The sequence below is a fragment of the Ambystoma mexicanum genome, chromosome 14, assembly GCF_040938575.1.
Source record: "Ambystoma mexicanum isolate Mex_15411 chromosome 14, UKY_AmexF1_1, whole genome shotgun sequence".
NCBI classification, from domain to species: Eukaryota; Metazoa; Chordata; class Amphibia; order Caudata; family Ambystomatidae; genus Ambystoma; species Ambystoma mexicanum.
The window spans coordinates 163736439-163759349 of NC_090940.1; the positions used below are offsets into that span (position 1 = coordinate 163736439).

The 22911-nt window shown below is 47.1% G+C and overlaps 1 protein-coding gene across 1 annotated transcript in view; it reads left to right on the forward strand.

The window, feature by feature from the left end:
* The window catches only part of LOC138527552 (acyl-coenzyme A thioesterase 1-like), an 89917-nt gene extending 67158 nt beyond the window's left edge, over positions 1-22759 (forward strand). Inside the window, exon 3 of the mRNA XM_069638807.1 lies at positions 16790-22759. Coding sequence (XP_069494908.1) covers positions 16790-17410 — 621 coding nt within the window. The 3' untranslated portion in view covers positions 17411-22759. The remainder of the gene's footprint in view (positions 1-16789) is intronic.
* Positions 22760-22911: the final 152 nt, after the last annotated feature.

Here is a 22911-nt window from a genome sequence, read left to right on the forward strand (position 1 = left end):
TTGAAAGTGTCTTTTTCACCACACCCAATAGTTTCTGGGATATATGATTGGAGAGGATGGAACTCTCATTCATCCGCGCAAGATACAAGCCATGAATGACTGGAGTACTCCTCAATCAGTAAAAGCCCTGCAAAGATTTATAGGGTTTGCCAATTTCTATCTTCAATTCATACCCGGTTTCCCTCATCTTTCAGCTGATTTGACTAGATTGGTGAGCCCTAATCACCGATTCCACTAGGATGAAAAGGCAGAGGAGGCATTCCAGTGTTACATCATCCCATTGGTAGACTACAAATTATTGTCGAAACCGACGCCTCTTGTTCAACCATTAGAGCAGTTATTTTACAGGAAGCAGTCGATGCCCATGTTGAACACCCCATTGCATAGTATTCATGAAAAATGACACCCAGTAAACTTAATTGCGCTATAATCGAGGGAGAACTACTGGTGATGAAAGAAGCTTTTTCTGAATGGAGGTATCCTCTTCTCAGTGGGGCATTTCGAGTAGAAGTACGCCCATACCATCAGAACCTGCAATTTCTCCGCTCTATGCAATGTAAAGCCAGCTGTTGTCAGGTGGTCCTTTTTCTTTGCTCAATATAACTTCCATATCACCTACATTGTGTGATGTGAAAACATCTGTGCTGATGCTTTATCTCGCTCCTTGTAGATGTACAACCAGGCTGAACAAACGTCATATGCCAGGCTCAATTTGCTGGACTGCTGATGTTCGCTCCATACAACCGGAAACTGCCAGTGATCCTAACCTTTCTTGCCTCATGGAATGTGTTGATGTGGTGTTCAAGGATGGTTAGACAATCGCCTCTATTTGCCTACCACTGACATGCGTTCCCACGCCTTGACGGAAAGCCACCATTTCTTTGGCGCTGGTCATAGTGGCAGAAAAGCTACACCAGACCTCTTAGCAAGACAATATTGGTGACCTGGTATGTTCAAACAAATACAACAACATGCAGAGTCATGCCCAGTGTGTGCCCAGACTAAAACCGAAAGAAAAAGACCTGTAGGTCTCCTGCACCTGCCTGAATTACCACATCGACCTTGGCACACCATTGCCATTGTCTTCATCACCGGCATCCTGGTTGAGTGGACTGTTACACCAAAACCGCACACTTCATTGTAATGGCCAAAATACCTGCATCATCGCAAATGGCTCAATCTTTCTTCCATGGGATCCAACGACTACATAGTCTGCCTAGCAAGATCATCTTGGATCGTGGTACCCAATTCACTTCTCGTCTTTGAAGAGCTCGGCGTCATCTCATCGGTATTCAACGTGCCTTGAGCTCAGGTTATTGTCCACAGAGCAATGGGCAGACTGAGAGGACTAATCAAACACTGAAAAACTGCCTCTGATGCTACGCCAGTGCCACACAAGATAACTGGGTACAGTTTCTGGATATGGTTGAAGTAGCATATAACTCTGTTAATTTGGCAATCAAATGCAGTCCTTTCTTCTGCTCCCATGGTCAGCATCCTAGTCTGCTACCTGGACACCCTTTTCCGTGTGGTTCTATTCCATCGGCTGATGCCTTTGTGACTGTCATCCAGGAATAACTCTACAAGACAACCCAGATGTTGCAGGTAGGCAGAACTACAGTAAAACAGGCTGACAAAAAGCAGACCCCTGAACCTGTCTATTGTGTGGGTTCTCAAGTTTGGCTGTCATCCAAGAATCGGCCTTGTCCAATTTGCCAACCAAACCTTTCCCCACGTTTTTTGGGTCCCTTTTCGTATTGTCTGTTGTATTTCCACTATGGCTTTTCGCCTGCGCCTTCCTCCCTTTTGGCGCATCCACCCTGTTTTTTCACGTCTCTTTTCAAACCCTTGTTACTTGATCTTTATGGTCGTTCTCCGCCTATGCTGCCACCTCTTTTGGTCCATGGTTGGCCGGAATTCGAGGTCCAGTCCATCTGCGATTCCCAGTTGTGCCGGAGTCACCTGTGCCATCTCATTGACTCGAAGGTTTATGCCCTCTGTGACCGCTCTTGGGAACCCACCTCTCACGTCCATGCTCCCCGGTTGCTTCGGGCTTTTTATTCTCATTTTCCTTGGAAATGTGGGTCCCCTGATGGGGCGGGGGGGGGTCGGGTACAGTGCACCTCTATCCACGCTGGCGTTTTCACCACAGGGGAAGGCAGACGGCATGAAGGCTGCAGGTCCGGGGCCAGCAGTCTGTTGTGGGTGCTGCAGTGTCCTCCATGTTTGTTGGACCTCATCAGGGTGGTAGCCACGCCCCTCTTACAACACTCTTCATTCCTGGCCCTGTTTGCTGGTTGCCATGGTGACACGCACATGCTGCCTCCCTAGAAGCCATAATACTGGCTTCCACTGTTTAGCAGTGCCTCTCAATGCTCCAGTAGTCCCTGCCCTGTGCACTGACTCCTGTTGTTACTTCATTACCGTTTGTTACCTGGTTTTCCTTTCTAACCAGACTTCTGTCCTTTCTCTGTACTGGTTCAGGTCCTTGTCTCCCGGATTTCCTTACTCTCCTTCCTTAGCCCTTTTTTTTCTTCCCTCTTTGTCCATTGAGCCTTTTACCCTGTCCAGTCTCCCTGTGTCGGATTCTGCTGTTGTTCGCTGCCGTCTACACATTGCCAGCCTGTGTCATGCACATCACCTGCCAGTGTCCCTTCCTCATCGCTGCTTGACTTGGCTTCACTGTCAGTGCTTTGCACTGTCCTTGTACCACATAAATCTGGGGAAGCCAGACTTGTGGTACTGGGACGGGTTTCCTAGGTTCCTACTCACTCTGGGATCTTCAGGGCTCCCTGTGCTATATCACACGACGGCCGAACAAGACAGAGCCAGAGGAGGTGGAATCAAGACCAAGGGTAAACCAAGCAAACGTGACGTAGTCCTCGACAGTTTGCTCAATTTGAAACAAAAATCTTGCAGTAAAATGCTCCCTAACCCAAAAATTGAGGCCCCCAGGACAATTCTGAGATTCTTGAGGATAGCTTTCGATGTTGGCACACAGAACAAAACTTTAGCAATTGAGGTGATTTCTGCCCATTTTGGAACCATCTAAAAGGGGTTGTAGTTGTCTATGTGGAACGTATTGTGTTTGAGCAAGGTGGTCCAACTCCAGCCCTTGAGGGTCAGAATCCTGATGGGTTTTCAGGATATCCCTGTTAACATTCATGAGAAAAGAAACTTGCATACATTAGTCATGGTAAGGAAATTTTATCTCATGAATATTAATGAGGGGTATCCTGAAAATCTGACATGTTTTCGGCCCTTAAAGCCTGTAGTTGGATAACCCTGGTTTAGGGTGTGTAACAAGTTCTGCAACAACTACAATTTCCATGAGCCCAAGCCAGCATAGATAGTGGAGTTGGATTATGTGAGCTGTAATACAACATGTATGGAGAGCCTCCGGCCCCTGGTGTAAAAGAATGATCTCCGTCATATGCTAGCATCACTAACTGAACTTAACGTGACATTTCATGGGGTTTGTAGCGAAACCAAGGATGCAATAGGAACGTGAGCCTAGATGCCCCTGAGATGTGACAAGACATTGTGGTAACGGTTTGTTTCAGAAATGTATGCTAAATATATTTACTGAGTTTATCAAGGGGCATTTTCTAGTGCTGCTAGTCTACTTTTGCCCAACAAAATAATAATGCCTAGCTTGGAGGGGGATGAAAACCTGCATCGAAGTATGTACTACCCTAACAGGGCTACAATTGCCCTGACCTCCACATTGTTAAAACAAAATATTGAACTTTATTAGTATTTGGTAACATAGAACATCAAGGACTTTATTTAACGCATTGAATCCCTATTCGGAATCATGGGTAAATGCAAAGACTTTGTTTCACAAGTTGGTAATTGAGTGAGGGAGAGTCGGAAGCGGCTGTGTGCGAGTTTGTTCCTGTTTCCTGAGACAATATGGCTTGACTCCGACTGCAGGTCCTTTCCTCTAACTGTGTGACGGCCTCTGCTTGACGAGTGGGAGCTGCTGCACTTGAGCTGCTAGGGGGCCCGTGCTCAGGAGCTCTATAAGCTCGAAACGACATTGAGATATTAACCGAGTGGCCGCGGGGGCAACGCAGTTCTGCAGAGCCACGGAGCCGCTGGAAAATCCACTCTCCTGCGGTTGATCTATAGTAGGGGGGGGTGGCTATTACAACGGTCCCAGTATATGCACAGTAATTTTGTAACTAGCTCATGTGCAAACATTTGTAAATTCTTGTCAAAACTCGCACTGGAACGTAGCAGTACTAGCCATGCTGCTGTTACTTTGCTGAGTGGGGATTGTGTGACCTCTAAATTATTGCAATTTTGGAATTCTACCTACGTGTTTACTGCCTACGTGCTAGTGGAGTGGCTGAGCAGGTGCTCCTGGGGACTGCAGGGACTCGCCGTGTGGCGTTCCCCCTTGACCTGGGACTAGCTCCACTAGTATATTCCTATTCTCCTAACTAAGTATGCGGTCTGGCCTGCGTAGTGGGGGAGGCCCAGACCCAGCAACTATCCAAAGCTCATTAGTGGACTCAATCACCACTCAACTCATGGATAAGAGTGCATTTAGGAAATGTTGGGACACTGCTAGGTAGCTCTGTGATATGTAATCACATTGAAGATGGCCCAGTTGTTCAGCCGCCCTGTCTGTGTAAATCTCAAATTGTTACCTCCACCATGCTGAGTAACCAGAATGATGATGAGATGGGGCTGAGCCAAGCCGCAGGAACCTTTGTATTAGACTGCCAATCGGCCCCACGAGCATTAATGGAGGTCTATCCAACGTCTGGCGCTATCTAATGTATCCTCTAAGGTTGCTCATCAAGCTCAATGCCACCATACTGAAAGAGGAATGCAGGCCTTTCAGTATCAAACCCTGGCCCTAGACCAATTTCTGGACAACGTGTCATCGGACCATTATTTCATTAAATCGATCACTACCGGTACTGAACTTAAAGCTTTACCGCTATAAAGTGTAAAGCATTGTTAGTTCATACGGTCATGATCACACAACCTATTTGTTCTGGCCTAAGAGACCTCACTGACATCAGTCTCATTGAGGTTGCGGACCAAACAGTAGCTGAACTGAGGAATGACCAACCTAAATCTGTAGTCTCTCAAACCCTACAGGGTGGGGATGTCTCTACCTTGGACTCACCAACTCCTCATCCTGGTGGATATCCTTATTGGGAACTCTCCCAGACATCAACATCTTGCTAATGCTCAATTATCACCTGTGGTGGGTCAGGGGGCCTCAAATGACTCATCGGCACTGCACTATACCCTGAGGTAGATCGATGAGCGTATCCGATTATCACATCCTAGTATTTCTGCACTAAATATGGTCTTGAGTTCTTTTGTCTCCCTATACGATAATATTTGGGCGGAACACAAGTCCACTAATGCAGTATTGGTTGATGTTATGTTTAAATTAGAGGAGCTGAGGGCTGAAGCTCGCTTTGGCCGATATGGAGTTGGCGCTTGGGAGGTGGCGGATACATGGGTGGGACAACCGTTTGGACTTGCACCTCTAACCCTCGGTTGTAACCTGGTGACCACTATCGAAATATAGGATGATGCCATTACAGTCGATCCTCCTATTTGCCCCACATCTGATCTGGGGCTGGGCAAGAATATGAACTGTATCAGCCCCCCCGCCCCTGACTTGGGCAGCTTAGCTGCACCTATTATTGACCTCACCAAAGAACTGTGTAGGGCCAGGGGTGGGGAGGATGAAGGCGAGGAAGTGGCAAATAAAATGCCTAAGGTGCTCCGACTATTTAACAAACGCCTGATTGCAGCCAGAGGGAAAAGGGCGAGAACTAAATCGGGAGCACGTAAGAGCCGGTCCCTCTCTAGTAGAACTGTTCACAGAACACTCTTCCAATCTAGTCTATCCCCGGTGGTAGAACATGAACCACTGAATCTGATCCCACCAATAAAAGCCAAGGGGGTGGATTCCATGGTCTAAACGGACCATAAGTGGGATGAACCCACTGAAGGATTGGAGGACAGGGGGACTGCGGAACCAAGGGTCCCAAGTATTATGGAACCCACTGAGGCACCACTGGCTGTAAATGCCTTGAAGGTTAGAGGGAAAGAACTGATTCCTGGGAATAAAGGTGTATTATCCTTACCCTTAAGATTAACTGATGGGGGTGTAGTGTATCCCTCCTCGAGTAATCCTTGAACGCATTGAGTCTGTTTGGGGACCCTGGAAGAGGGCTTCCACCTCTTCTCAGGTTCAGTCTAACCGTGGGGCGGGTAGATGTGCCACCTTAGGTCAACGAGAGGAGCTAAAGAAAGGGGTCCTCCAAAGAACCTTGGATTACTAGTGCTCCTGAGGTTGGTGCACTAACATTAAGTGAGGGATGTGGAGGGGGTAAATCAAGGTATTTGGGGGCAGAGGTAGAGTTACCTGTGGCAGCTACTCATCCCCGAATCTCGGCGGGGGTAAACAATATCTTACAACGCCTACACTATCCTTCTAAGTATGCCGCTATAGACTGCACCAAGCCTCCCATGGACAACATTGGTGGATCTGGCATGTCACTCGTCAATAGAGGTGGCCCAAAACTGCTTCGACCTAATGGTCGATCAGGTATGGTTCTCTCTGATAAAGGCTGTAAAAGCCCACTATACCAAATTCAGATTAGCAGTAACCTTGACTCCAGTAACAACATATGTTTGAAACGTCCTAATATCCTTACAGCAATTCCCCCACTTGCTTTGGTGGCATCAATCGACATTGAGAGAGTCTCATTTCCAGTGAGGGACCAGCTGGGTGTCAGTGTTATCCATCTGGCTTCCCCTCTGGTGGGGGAACTCATCCTTACACAGAGAGAGACATTATCCTCGATGGGATTTGAAGTCCAGCGGGTGGAGGGAGAGAAGGGGGAAACTGACCCTCATGATGTAAAAACGAATCTAGTCCCATGTATGCCTGGAAAACTGGGAATAATGAAGAATGTTGATAGGGGGGGAAATTAAAGATGCGGACTGGGCAACTGTAATCTCCTTCCTGTGGCAAAAACTGGTCCCGTGATAAGTAGACCGGTCCAGTAATTACCCGGGAGGAGATTTTGCTAACTGTCAAATCTTGGAATACCTGAGGCAATGCCCATCTTCTTTCAAATTGGGAATGTGTGAATAACCTAAGACTTGCTAACTGCATCTATCTCCAAGAGACGTGGCTGACCTCTGCCCCTATCCTAGATGGCTTTAGTGTATTTGTACAGCCAGGGAAAGAAAGCACTGGCGGTAGATCCTCAGGGGGTCTGATGATTGCAATCGATAACTCACTAGGTTTAAGTGGGTAAAAAGCTGTGAATCTGCCATTTGGGGCATTGGGGATTGAGCTTTGCTCCTGTGATGACTTTAATGCTGATTGTGACCCCCAGTACTCTATGGAATCTTGAAGACCTAACTAGTGTGTATTCAGTAAAGAGATCTTTGGGCAGAATGTGGAAGGTTGGGCTTGAGGGGCATGGTCTGCAGCCCCTAGTGGGAAGACCAAACAAAACACCTCATTAGACTGGCATACGTGGCATAGAGGGATAATTTCTTCTTTGACTATATTTTTGTTGATCCTTATCTTATGAACCTCTGCCAGTCATTTGCGGTGATGAAAAATGATTGGAGTGATCATTCTATCTTGACGGCTTCCTTTGATCTACCGGTCTGTATTAGGGAATTTCTGACTCAACCGCAAGTAATTGCTAATGTGGCTGGGAATGCTGTCAAGTGGACAGACCATAATATTCACTGTTAAACTCTAGGGTAAGGAACAATCTTGAATTCTCCACCTATGAGTGGAAGATTGTTTCAATACTAACAAATTCCAGAATCTTGTCGGGGGCTGGGTATCTGGTATTGGGGCAGGACCAGGTAATAAGCGTAAAAAACCACCTAGGCATACCCCATGGCTTTAGTATGGAATTAGCGGAAGCAAAAATGGTTATGAGAAGGGAAATTCGAATGATACAATGTACCAACTCTGAACAGGCTACATGTAATGAGCTGACTAGAAAGGTCAGACAGTCCTATAGGAATTTCTGCAAATCCCGGAAACATCTTACTCTATAGCGAGATGCATAATTGATGTTAGGGATTTTGATTAAATCGGAAGTCAGTTCGTTCTGGTATTTGGTCAACGGCAAGACCCTAATTATGTTGTATCCCAGTTTAACTCCATTTCTGAACAAGAGTGGGTGCAATTCTATGAGGACAGATTTTGGCACCCGCTGACCAATAGCCCGAAAATAAACGAACCAATGGGAAATGCCACGTGGGATCCTCAGCTGGATCTATTCACTATTTACGTTTTAATCTCTAGATACAAGTCATCTCCAGGCCCTAATGGTCTCACAAATAACACCTTTAAAGGAGACCGTAATTTGTTGACAAAGTGCCTGTATCTGGAGTTTAGAGACATCATTTCTACCCGGATCACTCCGAGCTCCTGGAATACAGCACATGTGGTCCCTATCTACAAGTGTGGGGGCAGGACTGATCCCAGTAACTAACGACCAATCTCTCTTATTCATACTGCTTGTAAAATCCTTTCGGCATTCTTGCTCTCACACTTTGAGGACTTGGCTACCACTTACCATCCACTGGCCCAATTCCAGACAGCCTTCAGGAAGGGACATTCTACAAACATTAAAGGCTTGGAACTCAAGTGTGTGCAGGAAGAGGCTTGGCTCCAAATTAAGGGTTGTACTCATATGGTCTCGATCGATCTAACTGCTGCATTTGACTGCATCGACCGTGGCAGATAATTGTCCAAACTTGCCAAATGGGGGTTTCCTGATGGGTTGTTCAGACTTATTAACGGTGAGTACGAAAACTGTGGCATACAGGTCCAATTAGTCAAAAAGGGGACATCTCTAAGAGAGTTCGATCCTAACGGGAGGTGAGGCAAGGTTGTGCCCTGGCCCCTTGGCTATTTAATCAGTACTTCTGTGACGTAATACTATTGTTGGCTAAAGAGGGACTGGTTGCCCCAAGGATCGGTAAGGAAAAAATTGTATGTCTAGTATATGCAGATGACGTACTGATTTTTGACTGCACTAAAGTTGGGCTGCAAAGATCTCTAAACAACTTTGAGAACTATGACAACGGGCTAATTATCAACCCAACTAAAGCTAAGATTCTTTCCCTTAAGAAAGCAAAAGGGATGACTAAAGGACCTATATGCAGCATTGGAGGCATGCCCCTGAAATTAGCGGACTGTTTGGTATCTGGGCTTCTATTTCTCCGCCCGTAAAGGCCCAAAAATAGCGAATGCGATCTTGCTGCATAAGGCTAAACTTTTAGAAGCTCAGATTATTAGAATTTACCGAGTTTGGCAGATTCTCCTTCAATCCCTCAATAATGTTCTTCGAAGGCAAAATTGTGCCTAGATTGAACTATGGTTTAGAATTAAGATCTGATCATTTTTGTAAAATCTTGACTATAATTGAGGGAAAAATTTGGAGGAGAATCCTTGGGAGTGCCAAACACAATTCCTATCTCAGCTATCCGCTTTGAGTTGGGTATGGTGTTTCTGTGGGCCCGGGTACAATGGGCTTCCCTTGTTCTCTACTCAAAAATTATTGAGCCCATTCCTGACTCCCTATACCAAGTAATGAGTAGAAATTCATCTGTATTAATGGCCTTCCGAGCTCGGTCTAATGTTCCCTAAATGAGATTGGTGTGTCTGTGGAAACGCTGATCTCGAACCCTACTAAGGTTAAGCGAGCCTTATTTGACTACGATTGGTCTCAGAATACAATACATTTCACTCACCCATCTATGAGCACCTGCCACATTGTCATGATTCCTGCCCCTCATGTCCCCAGTCCTCCAAGATGTCAGGCTGGAGCCAGGCCACAATCGCCTACATGGCCCTCAAGGGCCTCTCCATCCCTCCAAAGACCCACCACTTGGAGTTAGACTTGGCGCTTGTGGCACCAGACTCACTCACTCCCATAGGATAACATTGGGGATTGGACTTGTAATGCATTGATGGGGACAAGATGGATGCCCCCACATATTTCGGTTCCCAGAACTGGGTCTAGTCTGGTCTAGTCTTTTGGGTGTGGTTCAGCCCAGAGGCACCTGGGATACCCAGAGACTATTTAAGCTACACCCAGGCTGAGAAAAATGCTTTGTGTTTGCTGCACCTGCAGCGTGACACTCGCTGTGTTCGGATCGGTCTCCATTAGGCCTGCATCTTTCTTCTGCGCTCAGCTCCTGCAAGAACACAGTTAGGAACAAGCTTACCTTGCGTCGCTTCTGCCCATCAGTCATTGCTCCTTCTGTTCTGCGGGCATCTTTGGCTGTGTCATCCCTATCTCGGCACGCCGCTCCCTAAGGAAAAGGGAAAAGAACAGAAAAAAGGCATTAGTAAGCATTCTGCAAATCTTCGCTTATTTATAAATACTATACGAGCTTCAAACGCTTACCTGAATCCCAGCCGCTCTGGGGGAACTCTGTCTCTGGAACTTCTCCATCTGCAAGAGGGAAAAGACACTCCAGATTAGCGTGGAAACATCTAGAGGCGCTGCATACCGCGCTTACCCACCGCATTTGTTCTTCATAACCGGCATCCACGCTGAAAACGTCACGGCACCTAAAAGACATAGAAAAAGAACTCCGTTCAATGCAAATACGAAAGGGGTGCATCACGCTCACCTTCAGCGCTACTCATCTCAGCAGCACGCCGCCATCCCCGGACGCCGGCCATCATCTAAGGAAGGAAAGGAACGAAGTTGGAGCACTGTTCCAAAGACTCATTATACTTACTGTCGGACTCTTGCCAGTGAAGTAACTAGGCAGCAACGAGCCTGCATCAATCAACGCGCCCCTGCGCTGAAGGCAGGATGGAGAGCACACTATCCAAGAAAACAAGGTGAGCTGTCGATCAAAGGGAAGGGCTGGACCCCGGGGAAGAAGGGGTTCAAGCAAGCAGGCAATAGGGAGTTAAACTCTACCAATCCTGTGTTTCAGGCCCAGTATCCAGTCGAATAGCCTCAGGGAAGGGTTCGAGGTCGTAAGAGGTCAGAACAGGCTGAGTGACGCCCCCGTGGATACCAGGTGAGCGTTACACATATGAAAATAGATGAAGAGGAACCTTGACCCTGTTACAATTTCCTAATCGTCACTACAGGGGCATCCTACTAAGGGTGAGGTGGAACTTGCTACCATCCAGGGAAATCCAGCTTAGGAGTTTGCTTATCACGGCAGAGTTAGCTACCTGTAGGTTTTGTATGGCAAAATTGGAAACCTTAAGCCATCTGGTGCTTGAATGCCTCCCCCTACAGGGCTTAAGAACCCAGTATCTGGGGCTAATATCGATGAATCCATTCCTTTATGATGAAGATATGATCTGGAAACATTGGACCACATTACAAGTCAGCCGGTCCGGACTTAACGCCACTGGTATAACCATACCGGCACATTTTCCGCGAGCGACAAATTACGACCTACGATCCCGGAAATACCACCACCACAAACCGCCACCACGGAGTCAAGGCACCCGTAAACGGTTTCGCTGGGGAAACCCCCCAGTTACCGGCAACACCTAACGCTGTGCGCATTACGAGTATCACGTACATGGAAACACCGCCATGAAAATGGCGGAAAAACCGTGGACATGGTGGCGGTATCGGCGCCACCACGAACATGACGTTAAACAGTGCCTGGTAAGCTGAATCAGGCCACGGGTGCACCAAATGAGCCCAGCTGGACCCAGCAGGCCACTGGGAGTAAACAAAAGGGCCTCACCCACACCAACTCCAAACACAACTTGCAGGCAGCAGCTGTAGCAGCATTGGGACTGGGGCTATTGAACCTACAGGCAGCACTGCACATGGTGGCAGTAATGGTGCAGAGGAGGAGGAGGAGGAGGAGGAGGAGGAGGAGGAGGAGGCGCAGGAGGAGGCGCAGGCAGCAGTTAGAGAACCCTGCACCCATACCCATGCCCAACCCAATTGTGCAGCTGGCACGACCCCGCAGGCAGCCTGCAATACCCTGCATCAGGGCCTCACCCTGGAACCTGACCGCAGGACAGATCCATACATTATACCAGCTGGACCGTCCAACAATCATGTACATCACCACCATGATTGAGAACGACATCAGCAGCCACATTGGCATTCTGACCGCAATCCCCCCGACACCCCCCTCCTGAAGGTTGTGTCGGTACTGCATTTTCTTGGCACAGGAACTTCTCAGCACACAGTTGGTGAGCTGCACGGGCTCTCACAACCCTGTTTTTCAAAAATATTGGGACAGGTACTGGATACCCTGCTGCGACATGGGTCGGAACACATCGCCCTACCCCATACCCTTGACCAGGTCATTGCCACCAAGTTGGCCTTCCATGCCATTGCGGCAATGCCAAATTGTATAGGTGCAGTCGACTGCACCTACATAGAGCTGACAGTACCAAGTGCAATGGAGATGGTGTACCACAATAGGAAACTGTACCACTCACTGAATGTACAGATGGTATGTGACGCTGGACAAGTGATAACACATTGCTGTGCACGTTTCCCGGGGTCAACACATGACTCAATGGTCCTGCGTAATTCGACATTGCCACGTTGCATGGAACGCTACGCTGGACAAAGCACATGGCTACTGGGTGAGTACAACTGCCAATGCAAATGCCCAGTGGAAGGGGTTGTGTCCAGGGCAATAACCTGTGTGAGTGGCCTGCTACAAATGCACATGCATCACCCCCCGGCCCATGTAATGGACAGTCAGCACAACATACACATCACAAAGCTACACATGACAGGTTGCCACAGTGTGCCCGTACACACCCTGCCAAATGAGACACACAACCAATACTGCCACGAGCCTGTACAACTCCAGCCACTCAATACATCCACCCACACTATGCACCACTGCCCCACCAATTCACATGATGCCTGCACATGAGTCATCCTGCATCGACCACATCATCACAGTCCATTGATTGACTCCTCCATGAGTGTACATCACTGCACAATGCCATACTTACCAACCGCTATGGTCCGCAATGGGAACTACATATGCACAGCAAGTCTTTGGGCAATGTCCAAATGCCAACGTCAACACCAATGACCCATGAATGGTAATCGCCCACCGGTCTCAGCACTGCTTGGCCCATATGGAGGAATGAATGATGACGCAAGATTGCACTGCATCTGATGAAGACATGATGCCACCAACACTGACATGTGCCCCACATTTACATCCCATGTAGGTGATGCTGGATATGCACTTACACCATGGCTGACACATGTACGGAGGCCAAGGAACATGTATGAGAAGGCCTACAACAGGGCACACGTCTGCACACGTGGCATGATTGAGAGGACATTTGGCCTACTGAAGGCCAGGTTCCGCTGCTTGAGCAGATCTGGCGGATCAAGGCTCTACAGCCCAGTGAAGGTGGGTAAAATTGTGCTTGTGTGTGTCATGCTTCACAATCTGTGCATGCGCAGGAACATTCCACTGCCCCCAGACACAGAGGATGATGGAGTTGAAGATTGGGATGAGGATGGGATGGCTCCACTCCCTCCCGGGGGTGCAGAAGATGGCCAACAAACACGGGATACACTGATTCGCATTTACTTCTGAGAGACTTTACAATGACTGCATTGCATGGATATGACGATGCCAGTTAAATGGATTTACTGCAAATGAAATGACGGATGTCCATTCATTATAGAGTTTTCAAAGGTGATACATTTAAACAAAACAGGAAAAAAGGTGCATTGTGTAGGGAAGCTGTACACCGATGGCCACCCAAACGTACCCATCCCCAACCAGGCCCCAAAAAACGAACCCCCTAATGTACCTCCCCCACCACCCAAACGTACCCACCCCCAACTAGGCCCCAAAAAACGAACCCTCTAATGTACCTCCCCCACCACCCAAACGTACCCACCCCCATACACCCATTGTGTCCCTGATGGTCTCCTGCACAGCCAAACACACATGGTATTATTTGCGTGTGCGTTTCTGCGTCCTTGCCAGAGGGCCCTGTCAGACAACTTGAGTGCCTCTGTGGGCTGGCAGTGGTGGAGCTAGATGGGGTGGAGCTGGTGGACGGCACGGTTGGTGTGAGTGTTGGCATACGTCCTAGATACGCCTGCTGGGCAAGCAACATGGACTCTGCTATGGAGGATGTTATTATTGCCCTCCCGGACATGGCGTGCCAAGGTCACGATGGTGGTTGCAAAACGTCTAATGGCCCTGGAGATCCGACGCACAGATGTTGAATAACTCACTCTGCAGCCTGGCCTCCTCCCGCTGCAGCCTGGACTCCTCCAGCTGCCTTTCAACAAGCTGCGTAAGGGTGGCCTGCTGATCCTCCATCCGCTACATGCGGGCATTCAGCTCAGCCATGGAGGGGGTTGGTGACCTCATGGGACTATGCAGTGATGGGGTGGCTGAACTGGAGGTCGTGGAGGGATGATAGGTCATCCAAGTTGGGGCCCCTACCCCTGTGGCCCTCCTGCAGCCTGCAAGGCTCCGGCACTGTTGTCACTGCCTGCAGCCTCCTCCGGAGTGCAGATGTTCTCAGGGATGGGATCTGTGGGCATGCTGGGTGGGCGTGGCACTTGTGTGGCAGCAGGCAGCATGGGGAGGGTGCATCCGTGCCAGATGCAGCTGGTGGCTGAGTTGCAGAGCAGCTTGCGGCGTCCTCCTGGGCAGGGGTGCTCTGTTGTCCACGTTGACACAGAGGGCATGCTATTAGTTGTGTGCTGGTACCTGATGTGTCCATCACATGCTTCAGACAGGTCGATCAGTGAGCACTTGCATTTACACGCATATGACTGTTGATGCACTCAGGTGCATGTATCTCAGCTTGTCACCAGTCATGCAGTGTGAGCATGTCCAATGGCCATGTATTGTGGGGGTGTTGCTTCTCATCTGGCTAATGAGTGGGTCCTTTTGTGGCACTCCTGCCCTGACTCGGGGGTGGGGGGGGGTTTGAGTGGGTCCTTTGGGGCCCTGTTGCCCTGACTGGGGGGGGGGTTATGATTGGGACCTTTGGGGCACTCCTGGGCTCAACAAGTACTCATGGCATTGTAATGTGTGCACTTACCGGCATCTGCAGGTGGGCTCACTCCTGCCTCTGCATCGCCAATGCCATGTATTGCCTCAAGGTGGAGGACACTTTTACAGCGCTCCTCCCATGTCTGCAGTCTTAGAGGTGAAGCAAGCCCTCCACCTGTGCCACTGCTCTGCTGCCGGTGTGCAGCAATGAGGTTTCGCACCCTCAGCCTGAGGTCGTCCCACCTCTTGTGGCAGTCCTTCACGCTGCGTGTTGTGACACTGACTGCTGTGCACTTCCGTGCAGCTTCTGCCCACACCTCCTTTCTACGCTGCTGGGTTGCACGGCGCTGGTCAGCGCTGAACAGTATTTCTGCATGCTGCACAATGTGGTCCACTATTGCAGTCAGCTCTGCCTCGCTGAAGCGGTTTCCGCTGTCTTCGTGCAGGGATCCTGGCAGCCATGGTGGTGGTCTTTTTTGCCTTCTCAGAGTGGTGGTTTGGCCTGTACTGACTCTGGATGGGAGTGGATTGTGGTTTATATAATGGCCGCCTCTCTCTTTCCGGTCTTTGCGGCCATGGTGTTTCCGCTTCCGGTGTTTGTGTCCGTGAGGACGGCGGCGGCGGACACGGTTTTTGCACTGCTTTTTGGGGCGGTATGTCCATTTTCGTGGGTGTTTATGTGGCAACGGTGACACCGTTTCCACGTTGGTGTGCTGCGCGCGACCGACAGGCCATAATCGGCTGCTCTTTCTGCAACCTTGCGGACGCGGAAACTGTATCACCGTCGTCACGGAATCACCGCATTCCAGACCGGTGGACTCGTAATAAGGCCCAATGTCTTGAAAACTTTAATATCCGGGAAGGGTTGGCCCTGGCTGGTTTCATCAAATCACTGAATTTGTAGACCTGGCAAACTGATGATACTTGGCAGGGAATGCATTTTATTTTTACTTAACTTGACGCGATCTGCAAAATTTTGACTTATTCTGAATTTATTCATTTTATTTGAATTGTTTGTGGATTCTATATTTCAACTGGTAGTATATAATATCTGATGTGAATGTAATTGCTGAACTTTTTTTATATGCTGCTCAATCTGTGGTATTATTAACTGTTGTGTACACACTGAACCAACCCAATTAACCAAATTGATTACCCTTCTCTTCATTTATTTAATTTTTCTGTTTGGTACTCATGTGTGTACTATTCTACTTTATTTTCTTTTAGCATCTTCTTTTTTTAAATTATGTGATTATTTGAAATCTCTTTTTTGTAAAGGTTTGAACTAACCAAATACAATTAAAAAGAATTGAGTGCAAAATCAGAGATTTGAACGAAAAGTATAATGGGCATTTGACTCTGGAAAGTGTCAAAACAGAAGTTTGATTGCTGCTGCCTTTTACCCTTTTTTTCTGCTTTGTACTGCGTTTCTTTTTAGTTGTCTGTTTCCTCGTGTGCACTTTTGCTCGATGTCTTTTTTTGTAGAATTTTGTTTTTGAAATATGAGTGCTGGGGTGGGGGTGTGGGTTTGAAGAAAGATTTTTTTGGTGACACATCCACATGTTCAAAATAAAAGGTGTCGAAAACCACACCGAGAAAAAGTGCACACGAGGGAACGGATGACGAAAAACAAAGGTTGGACTATAGTCTGCCTAGCAATCATTAACGACTAAACAACAAAACTGAGTTTGAGATTGGCCCCTTTGTTAAACAAACGTAAGTAGATCTGTATTAACATTTATGTATTTTCTTTCTCTATTAGGCAAACGTTTCTGGGATTGGAGTTCTAGGTATATCGAAGGGTGCTGATCTGGCTCTGTCCATGGCCACATTTCTTCCCGGCATCAAGGCAGCGGTCAGCATTTCTGGCTGTGGTGTGAACGTCTTAACTCCGTTGCACGGCGATGGATTCACCCTGTCTGGCCTTGAGTTATTCTCTGAGAAGATAGCGTTTACTGCTGACAATGCAGCAATTCTATTAGAAGCTCTAGGAGACCCCGCTGATCCAGCGAATGCAGCTTGTCGCATTCCAGTAGAGAAATCCCCTGCCGCTTTCCTTTTCCTGTCCGGCCTGGATGACCAAAACGCTAACAGTGCCTTGTTCTGCGAGCTGCCCATTGCACGCCTACGGAAGCATGGGAGGGACGTGGAGGTTTACAATTATGATGGTGCAGGTCACCTCCTAGAGCCTCCGTATTTACCCCTGTGTCAGGCTTCCTACCACAAGCTCATGGGGATGCCTCTGGTGTGGGGAGGGCAGACGAAGAAGCACGCACGGGCTCAGGAAGATGCGTGGTTTAAGATCCAAAACTTCCTTTTTCGAAATTTGTTGGACTGGAATGAAAGAAAGCCCACCCACCCACATTTACTATCCTCTCTTTGAAACCAGAAAGAAATCTTGAAGTCGCCCTTATGATTTTTGTTAAATAAGCATAATTAACTTGATTGGAAAAGGTGTCATCTGATTGTTGGCTATCAAACGCACAATGGTGATTTTGTACTATGTTTGACTTTGTACACAACCTGACTTTTAGAGGCAGATTATTTTTTTTAGTAATCAGTGATTGCAATTGCTAGGTCCTATTAATCGGTGAACACAAGCAGTTTCCATTTTTATGCTAACATTAGCAGAGACGGCTCACACTGAATAAAACACTGTTTGCTGTGGCTGGAGCCAGCTGATTATCTGTTCCTCTTGCGCAACAGCCATCGTCCAGCCCATCATTCTCTAGAGAACTGATTCTGCCCCGATGAATTTGGGAGCCTTTAGAAAATATCAAATAAATTACATGAGCTTTTAAAACCTCCCCTGATAAAATGTGCATAAAGAATCAGACTGAGTGGGAAGTGCATGGGGTCAATTAACTGCAGTGTATTGTAATTGTCATTTGTGTAGCGCCTTTCACCATTTGAATGGTCCCAACGTGCTGTTGGTTGAATTCCTTCAGGGGACCCAAGTCCAGGTATGGAGGAGTAATTGGAATGCGTGTGTGCATTTTAGCCATTCAGAAAGTAGGAAGGGATGGCCAGTCCCAGCCAGCTACCCATGTTGTGCTGGCATATGGATGGGTGCCGAGAGGAATTGAGGAGAGTGTGCAAGAGCATGGGACTTCTTATGTGTGCAGGTAGACTGCATTTTCTTGTCGTGGTGGATACCTGCATTCTAATGGCAGGGTTGTTGTGTCTTAGAATAGCGTATGATAACAAATTGTGCAGGCGGCTGGGTTGACGTACCTTCGGCAATCTTCCGTAAGCATGGAGTGTGATCTGTGCCCATGTGTCCTGGCTCGTTTGTTGGTTTACTGGATGCAGCTGAAATTGGGCACACACAGCCAACATTGCCTACACTAATTACCTAGATTTGCTACTTTAGGTACACTTTGATATTCAACTTAATGCAGTATGTTTGCTACGCTCTGATATTTACCTAGATTTAGTATATTGGGTGCATGCTAATATTCATCTAGATTGAATTAATTGGCTGTACTATATTTGCACTTAATTTTAATACATTGGATGCATGCTGAAAGTCATCAACATTGAATACACTACATTTTAGCTATAATGCACGTAGTTATGACCCGGGCTACAGTGCGTTAATGGGCTAGTTTCAATGCATATGCTAAACTCACAAATAGTCACCTAGGTCTAGTAGAACAGCTCCACTCTCTAGATACTATACATTGGCTATATTGTAATTGCAGTAAAGTCAATACATTGGTTGCACTCTAACTTGAGTCTAGATTCAGACATGGCAGTATTCTAAAAGTGCACCAAGATTTACTATGTTGGCTTTAATCTAATATGCATTTATATTAAGAAACCTGGCAATACTGTAATAAAATTCACCTAGATTCAATACACTGGCTACACTCTAATATGAGTCTAGATTCAAAGCTACCTATTTAATTAAAATAAAAAAACAGAACACAGATTGGAATAGTCACAGGTTCAAACTTGAAATAATGGCACATAATAAACTACCAACCATACAAAGACGTCTGCAAGTCACCTTAGTCTCAAAGACAAATGGGTTGGAAAACACCACGCCTATGATCCTATGCCTTGACTGCACGCATGCCTCCTTGCTGGTTAACAAAAATTGGATAATGTCAACAATGCAGGGATACCATTCACCCTTTAAGCCAAGAAAACCAGCATAAAATGCACTGTTCCCTACAGTGGCATTCAAACTGTGGGGGGGGGGGGGTTTCCCCATAGGCCATTTTGAATGAGAAGATAACATGCGTTTAACCACTTAATTGCCATGGGTATTTCCTCCCAGTGCCAAGGCCTTTTTTGGTGATTTTGGTATGTCGCCATTCAATCCCTTGTAACTTATTGTTACATGGGATATCTCGGCCAAATTTGGGCCATTTTATTCCCCACATGTAGGTGATCGTAACGCCACCCAGGAATCCTAATTTACTTAGGGGGGGGTGAGAGAAAATAACCAAAAAGGGACAACATTTTGGGTTTTTTTCAGAAAATGCCAATAAAATGTTGTACAAAGAAGCCTGTAATTTTCTTTCCTTGTACGAGCTAGGAACAAATAGTTTTATGTGCTGAATTCGCTATATTCCAGGCTTCAAAGAACAGGTTGAGTGCAAACCAAAAAAAACATATTTTGATATGCTAATCAGCTGTTTTGTGAGAGGTAGGCGATGTTTGGCCTTTTTTGTCCTATAGGACATGCGTGGACAGAATGGAAGCTAGGGTAGGAAAGCTGAATGGGAAGCAAGAAAGGCATGCATTTCTGAAAACTAGACAAAATTCCAAGTTTAGGAAGCGGTGATGTGTGCAGGTCAGGCAACAACTATGTATGGAAATATTCCATAGTTTGGGGGGAAAATCGGGAAAATGACAGGAAAAAAACACAATTTCCGCACATTTCACTCTGGCCACCCACTGAAACACGCTGCCAACAACACATGGCCTACCTTCCTGCGTTCCCACGGGTGTCCCGACGAAAAACAGTACCTCACATGTGTCGGTGCACTTACCTGGGCACAAAGGGAAACGCCTAAAACACTGGTAACCCCACGTCTTTTCGCAGAGCAGATTTTCAGGAATTTTGCTCATGTGGACCACCTACAGATTTGGGCCTAGGGTGACCAAGCCACCAAGGAAAACGGGGAACCCCATGCATTTTTGAAAATACACCCTCGGGAATCCACAAAGGTCCGACTTGCACGAATCGGCCCAGAATTTATTACCCACAAACCCTGGCGGAAAAAAAACACATTTTCTTCACATTTCACTCTGGCCACCCACCGAAACATGCCGCCAACACCACATGTCCTACCTTCCCGTGCTCCCACAGGTGTCCTGACGAAAACGGTACCTCATGTGTGAGTGCACCTACCTAGGCGCAGAGGGAAAAGGCTAATTTTGTTTTATTGTTTTGCCCCTTCCCTAGGGGCAGATGGGCACAAAACATACTGCCCCATGCTTCGGGGGGGCCTTTGCCTATATTTCTGGTGCCCTCTCCCCCCACCCCAAATGGATGGGGGGCATCTCATGTACCCCTTCCTAGAGGCAGAAACCTGCCCCCAGGGAGGGCTACATGAGTTGCCCCCCTTCCACTTAGGGGGGGAGAGGGCCACCCCCTTACTTTCAAAAATCCCTGATGGCTAGTGGCCCCACCCTCACCCAACCCCACTCAAAACTCCTTTTTTATTTTTTGTATTCTTTTTCTATTTGTTTGCCCCCCTTCCCTGGGGCAGATGATCACCCATCTGCCCCCCAGGGTATTGCCCCCATGCTTTGGGGGAGAGGGCCACTTACACAGTAAGCAGCCCCTACCCCCACTTCAAAAGCAGATCCTTGGTGTTTAGTGGGCATTGCTGGGCGCGGTTCGAGCGATCCGCGCTCCAGCAATGCTTCAAAAAAGGTGTCGTTGGAAAGGGGAGGGTCTCCCCTTTCCAATCACACCTCTCTCTATCTGAACGGCACAATAGGAAGATAAAAGGTGTAAACGCACCTTTTATTTTCACCGTGGCAGCTATTTTGGCTGCCACAGTGAAACTGAAGGAAATCCAGCAGGGATCGCACAAAAAAGATTTCCAAAAAGGATGAGCTATCTCGTCCTTGGCACTACAGAGGTAATGTCAAAGACGAGATAGCTCGTCCTTGGCAATTAAGAGGTTATAAGAAACTAGGCAGGTCTGACTTTTGGACGGTCGGACAACAGCCTTTTTACTCAAGGTGGGAGCAAAGCATAAAATGTTTGGAAAAATTGACATGATTTTATTGCATCTATCACTCCGAATCCGATTCCATTTGAATTTGGTGGTTTCTACAACTAATTGTAACGAAAATAAATGTGGGATGACTGCTGCAGCTCCCCCACCTTAATACCCCAAATCAAACTACCCAATCTATTTTTCGTGTGCAATACATTAAAACGTGATTAAATCGGATTCACAATAATGGTCTGCAATAAAATGTACGTATATCATTTGGAAATACTGGTGTAGCCAACATAATAAGTTTATACAAATATAATGGGAAAGGTTGAATGGCTGAGGACAAGTGAGAATATGAAATCCTTTAAATACATACTCATTCAGGCAAATGAAATAAAAGACGAGGACAAAACAAAAATAATAAATGTTTATCCTGGGCATCAATCAGGGGTGGACTGGTCTATAGGTAACTATGGAGATTTTCCACTAGGCCTTTGCACCCTGGGCCTCTTGTGTGGTATTTCCAAATGTTCCCATAGGAAAAGCATTGGACTTGCTAAAATATGGGGCAACTTTGAAAATTATTTCCAGGGACTTCTGGTTCTCAGTAATTATTCCCAGGGCCTCTTGGTTCCCAGTCCACCCCTGGCATCAATTTACTACTAAAGAACAAGGGGGGTCCTGGGAGTCCCTCTGCCGGACCTTAGTCCCAGTTACAAGGGCCTTACCAAGATTCTTTAGCTCACTATCTTTCACAGAGGAAAAATATCCAAAGCATATTAGTCTTTGTCCTGCTGCCATCACAATTGGGTGAAGAAGCCCAGCCCATACTTAAGTGCCCACAGGGGAGGTCTACACTGTGGGCCCTCCAGAAACCCCTATGCCTTCTGTAAATGTCACTAGCACATGTGGTTTGTTCTAGTGCTGCTTAAAATTGTCACTGTGTCAGTTTCTAAAACAAAGTGGCGTTCGATGGGCGAGGGCAATCTTGGTGTCTGATCTGTGGGCTGAGAATATTTTTAGAATAGAAACCCAACCAAACTACTTCCTCAACATTGCTTTGCTTCCAACTGTTCCTGCAACTACTGGATAATACTATAAGCACAAGCCACCAATACTTGTGATTGCACCCCTGGAATATACTACACATTGGCCTTCATTTGACAGCAGTCGGCACTCTGGAAATTCAGAATAGACACTACTCGAAGGATATCACTAGTAGTAAGCTACTGAAAAAAAGGGCAGTGCCCCCTTTTGCTGCAAGCAATCTATAGATTGCTAATTGGAGCAAATAAGTAAAGTGAGGCAAAAGCTTCACTCTAGCAGCACAACTTGCTTCTAATCAGTGGCACAGCTAGGTGACAAAGTGCTCCTAAGGGGGCACCGCACCAGTCTGGTCAGAGAGGGGTCAGGTCACTACCACTTCCTTACTTTTTACAGGTTTAACTAGGAACTGTTGATAGGTATACTTTTTGTGCATTATGTCTGTATGTTCCAGCAGCATTTATTTGGTGTTCAATTATAAATTAAAACAATTACTATAATGTGTCTGTTTCGGCATTATTGTTCTCCTTCTCTGTCTGCAAACTGCTAATTGGAATGCTTAATTTTCTAGGCAAAACTACCAGGGTTTTTATCCGATATGAATTTCATCGCCGGGTGGCGCCTGTCCTGATTCTATAAGGACCTTATGCAT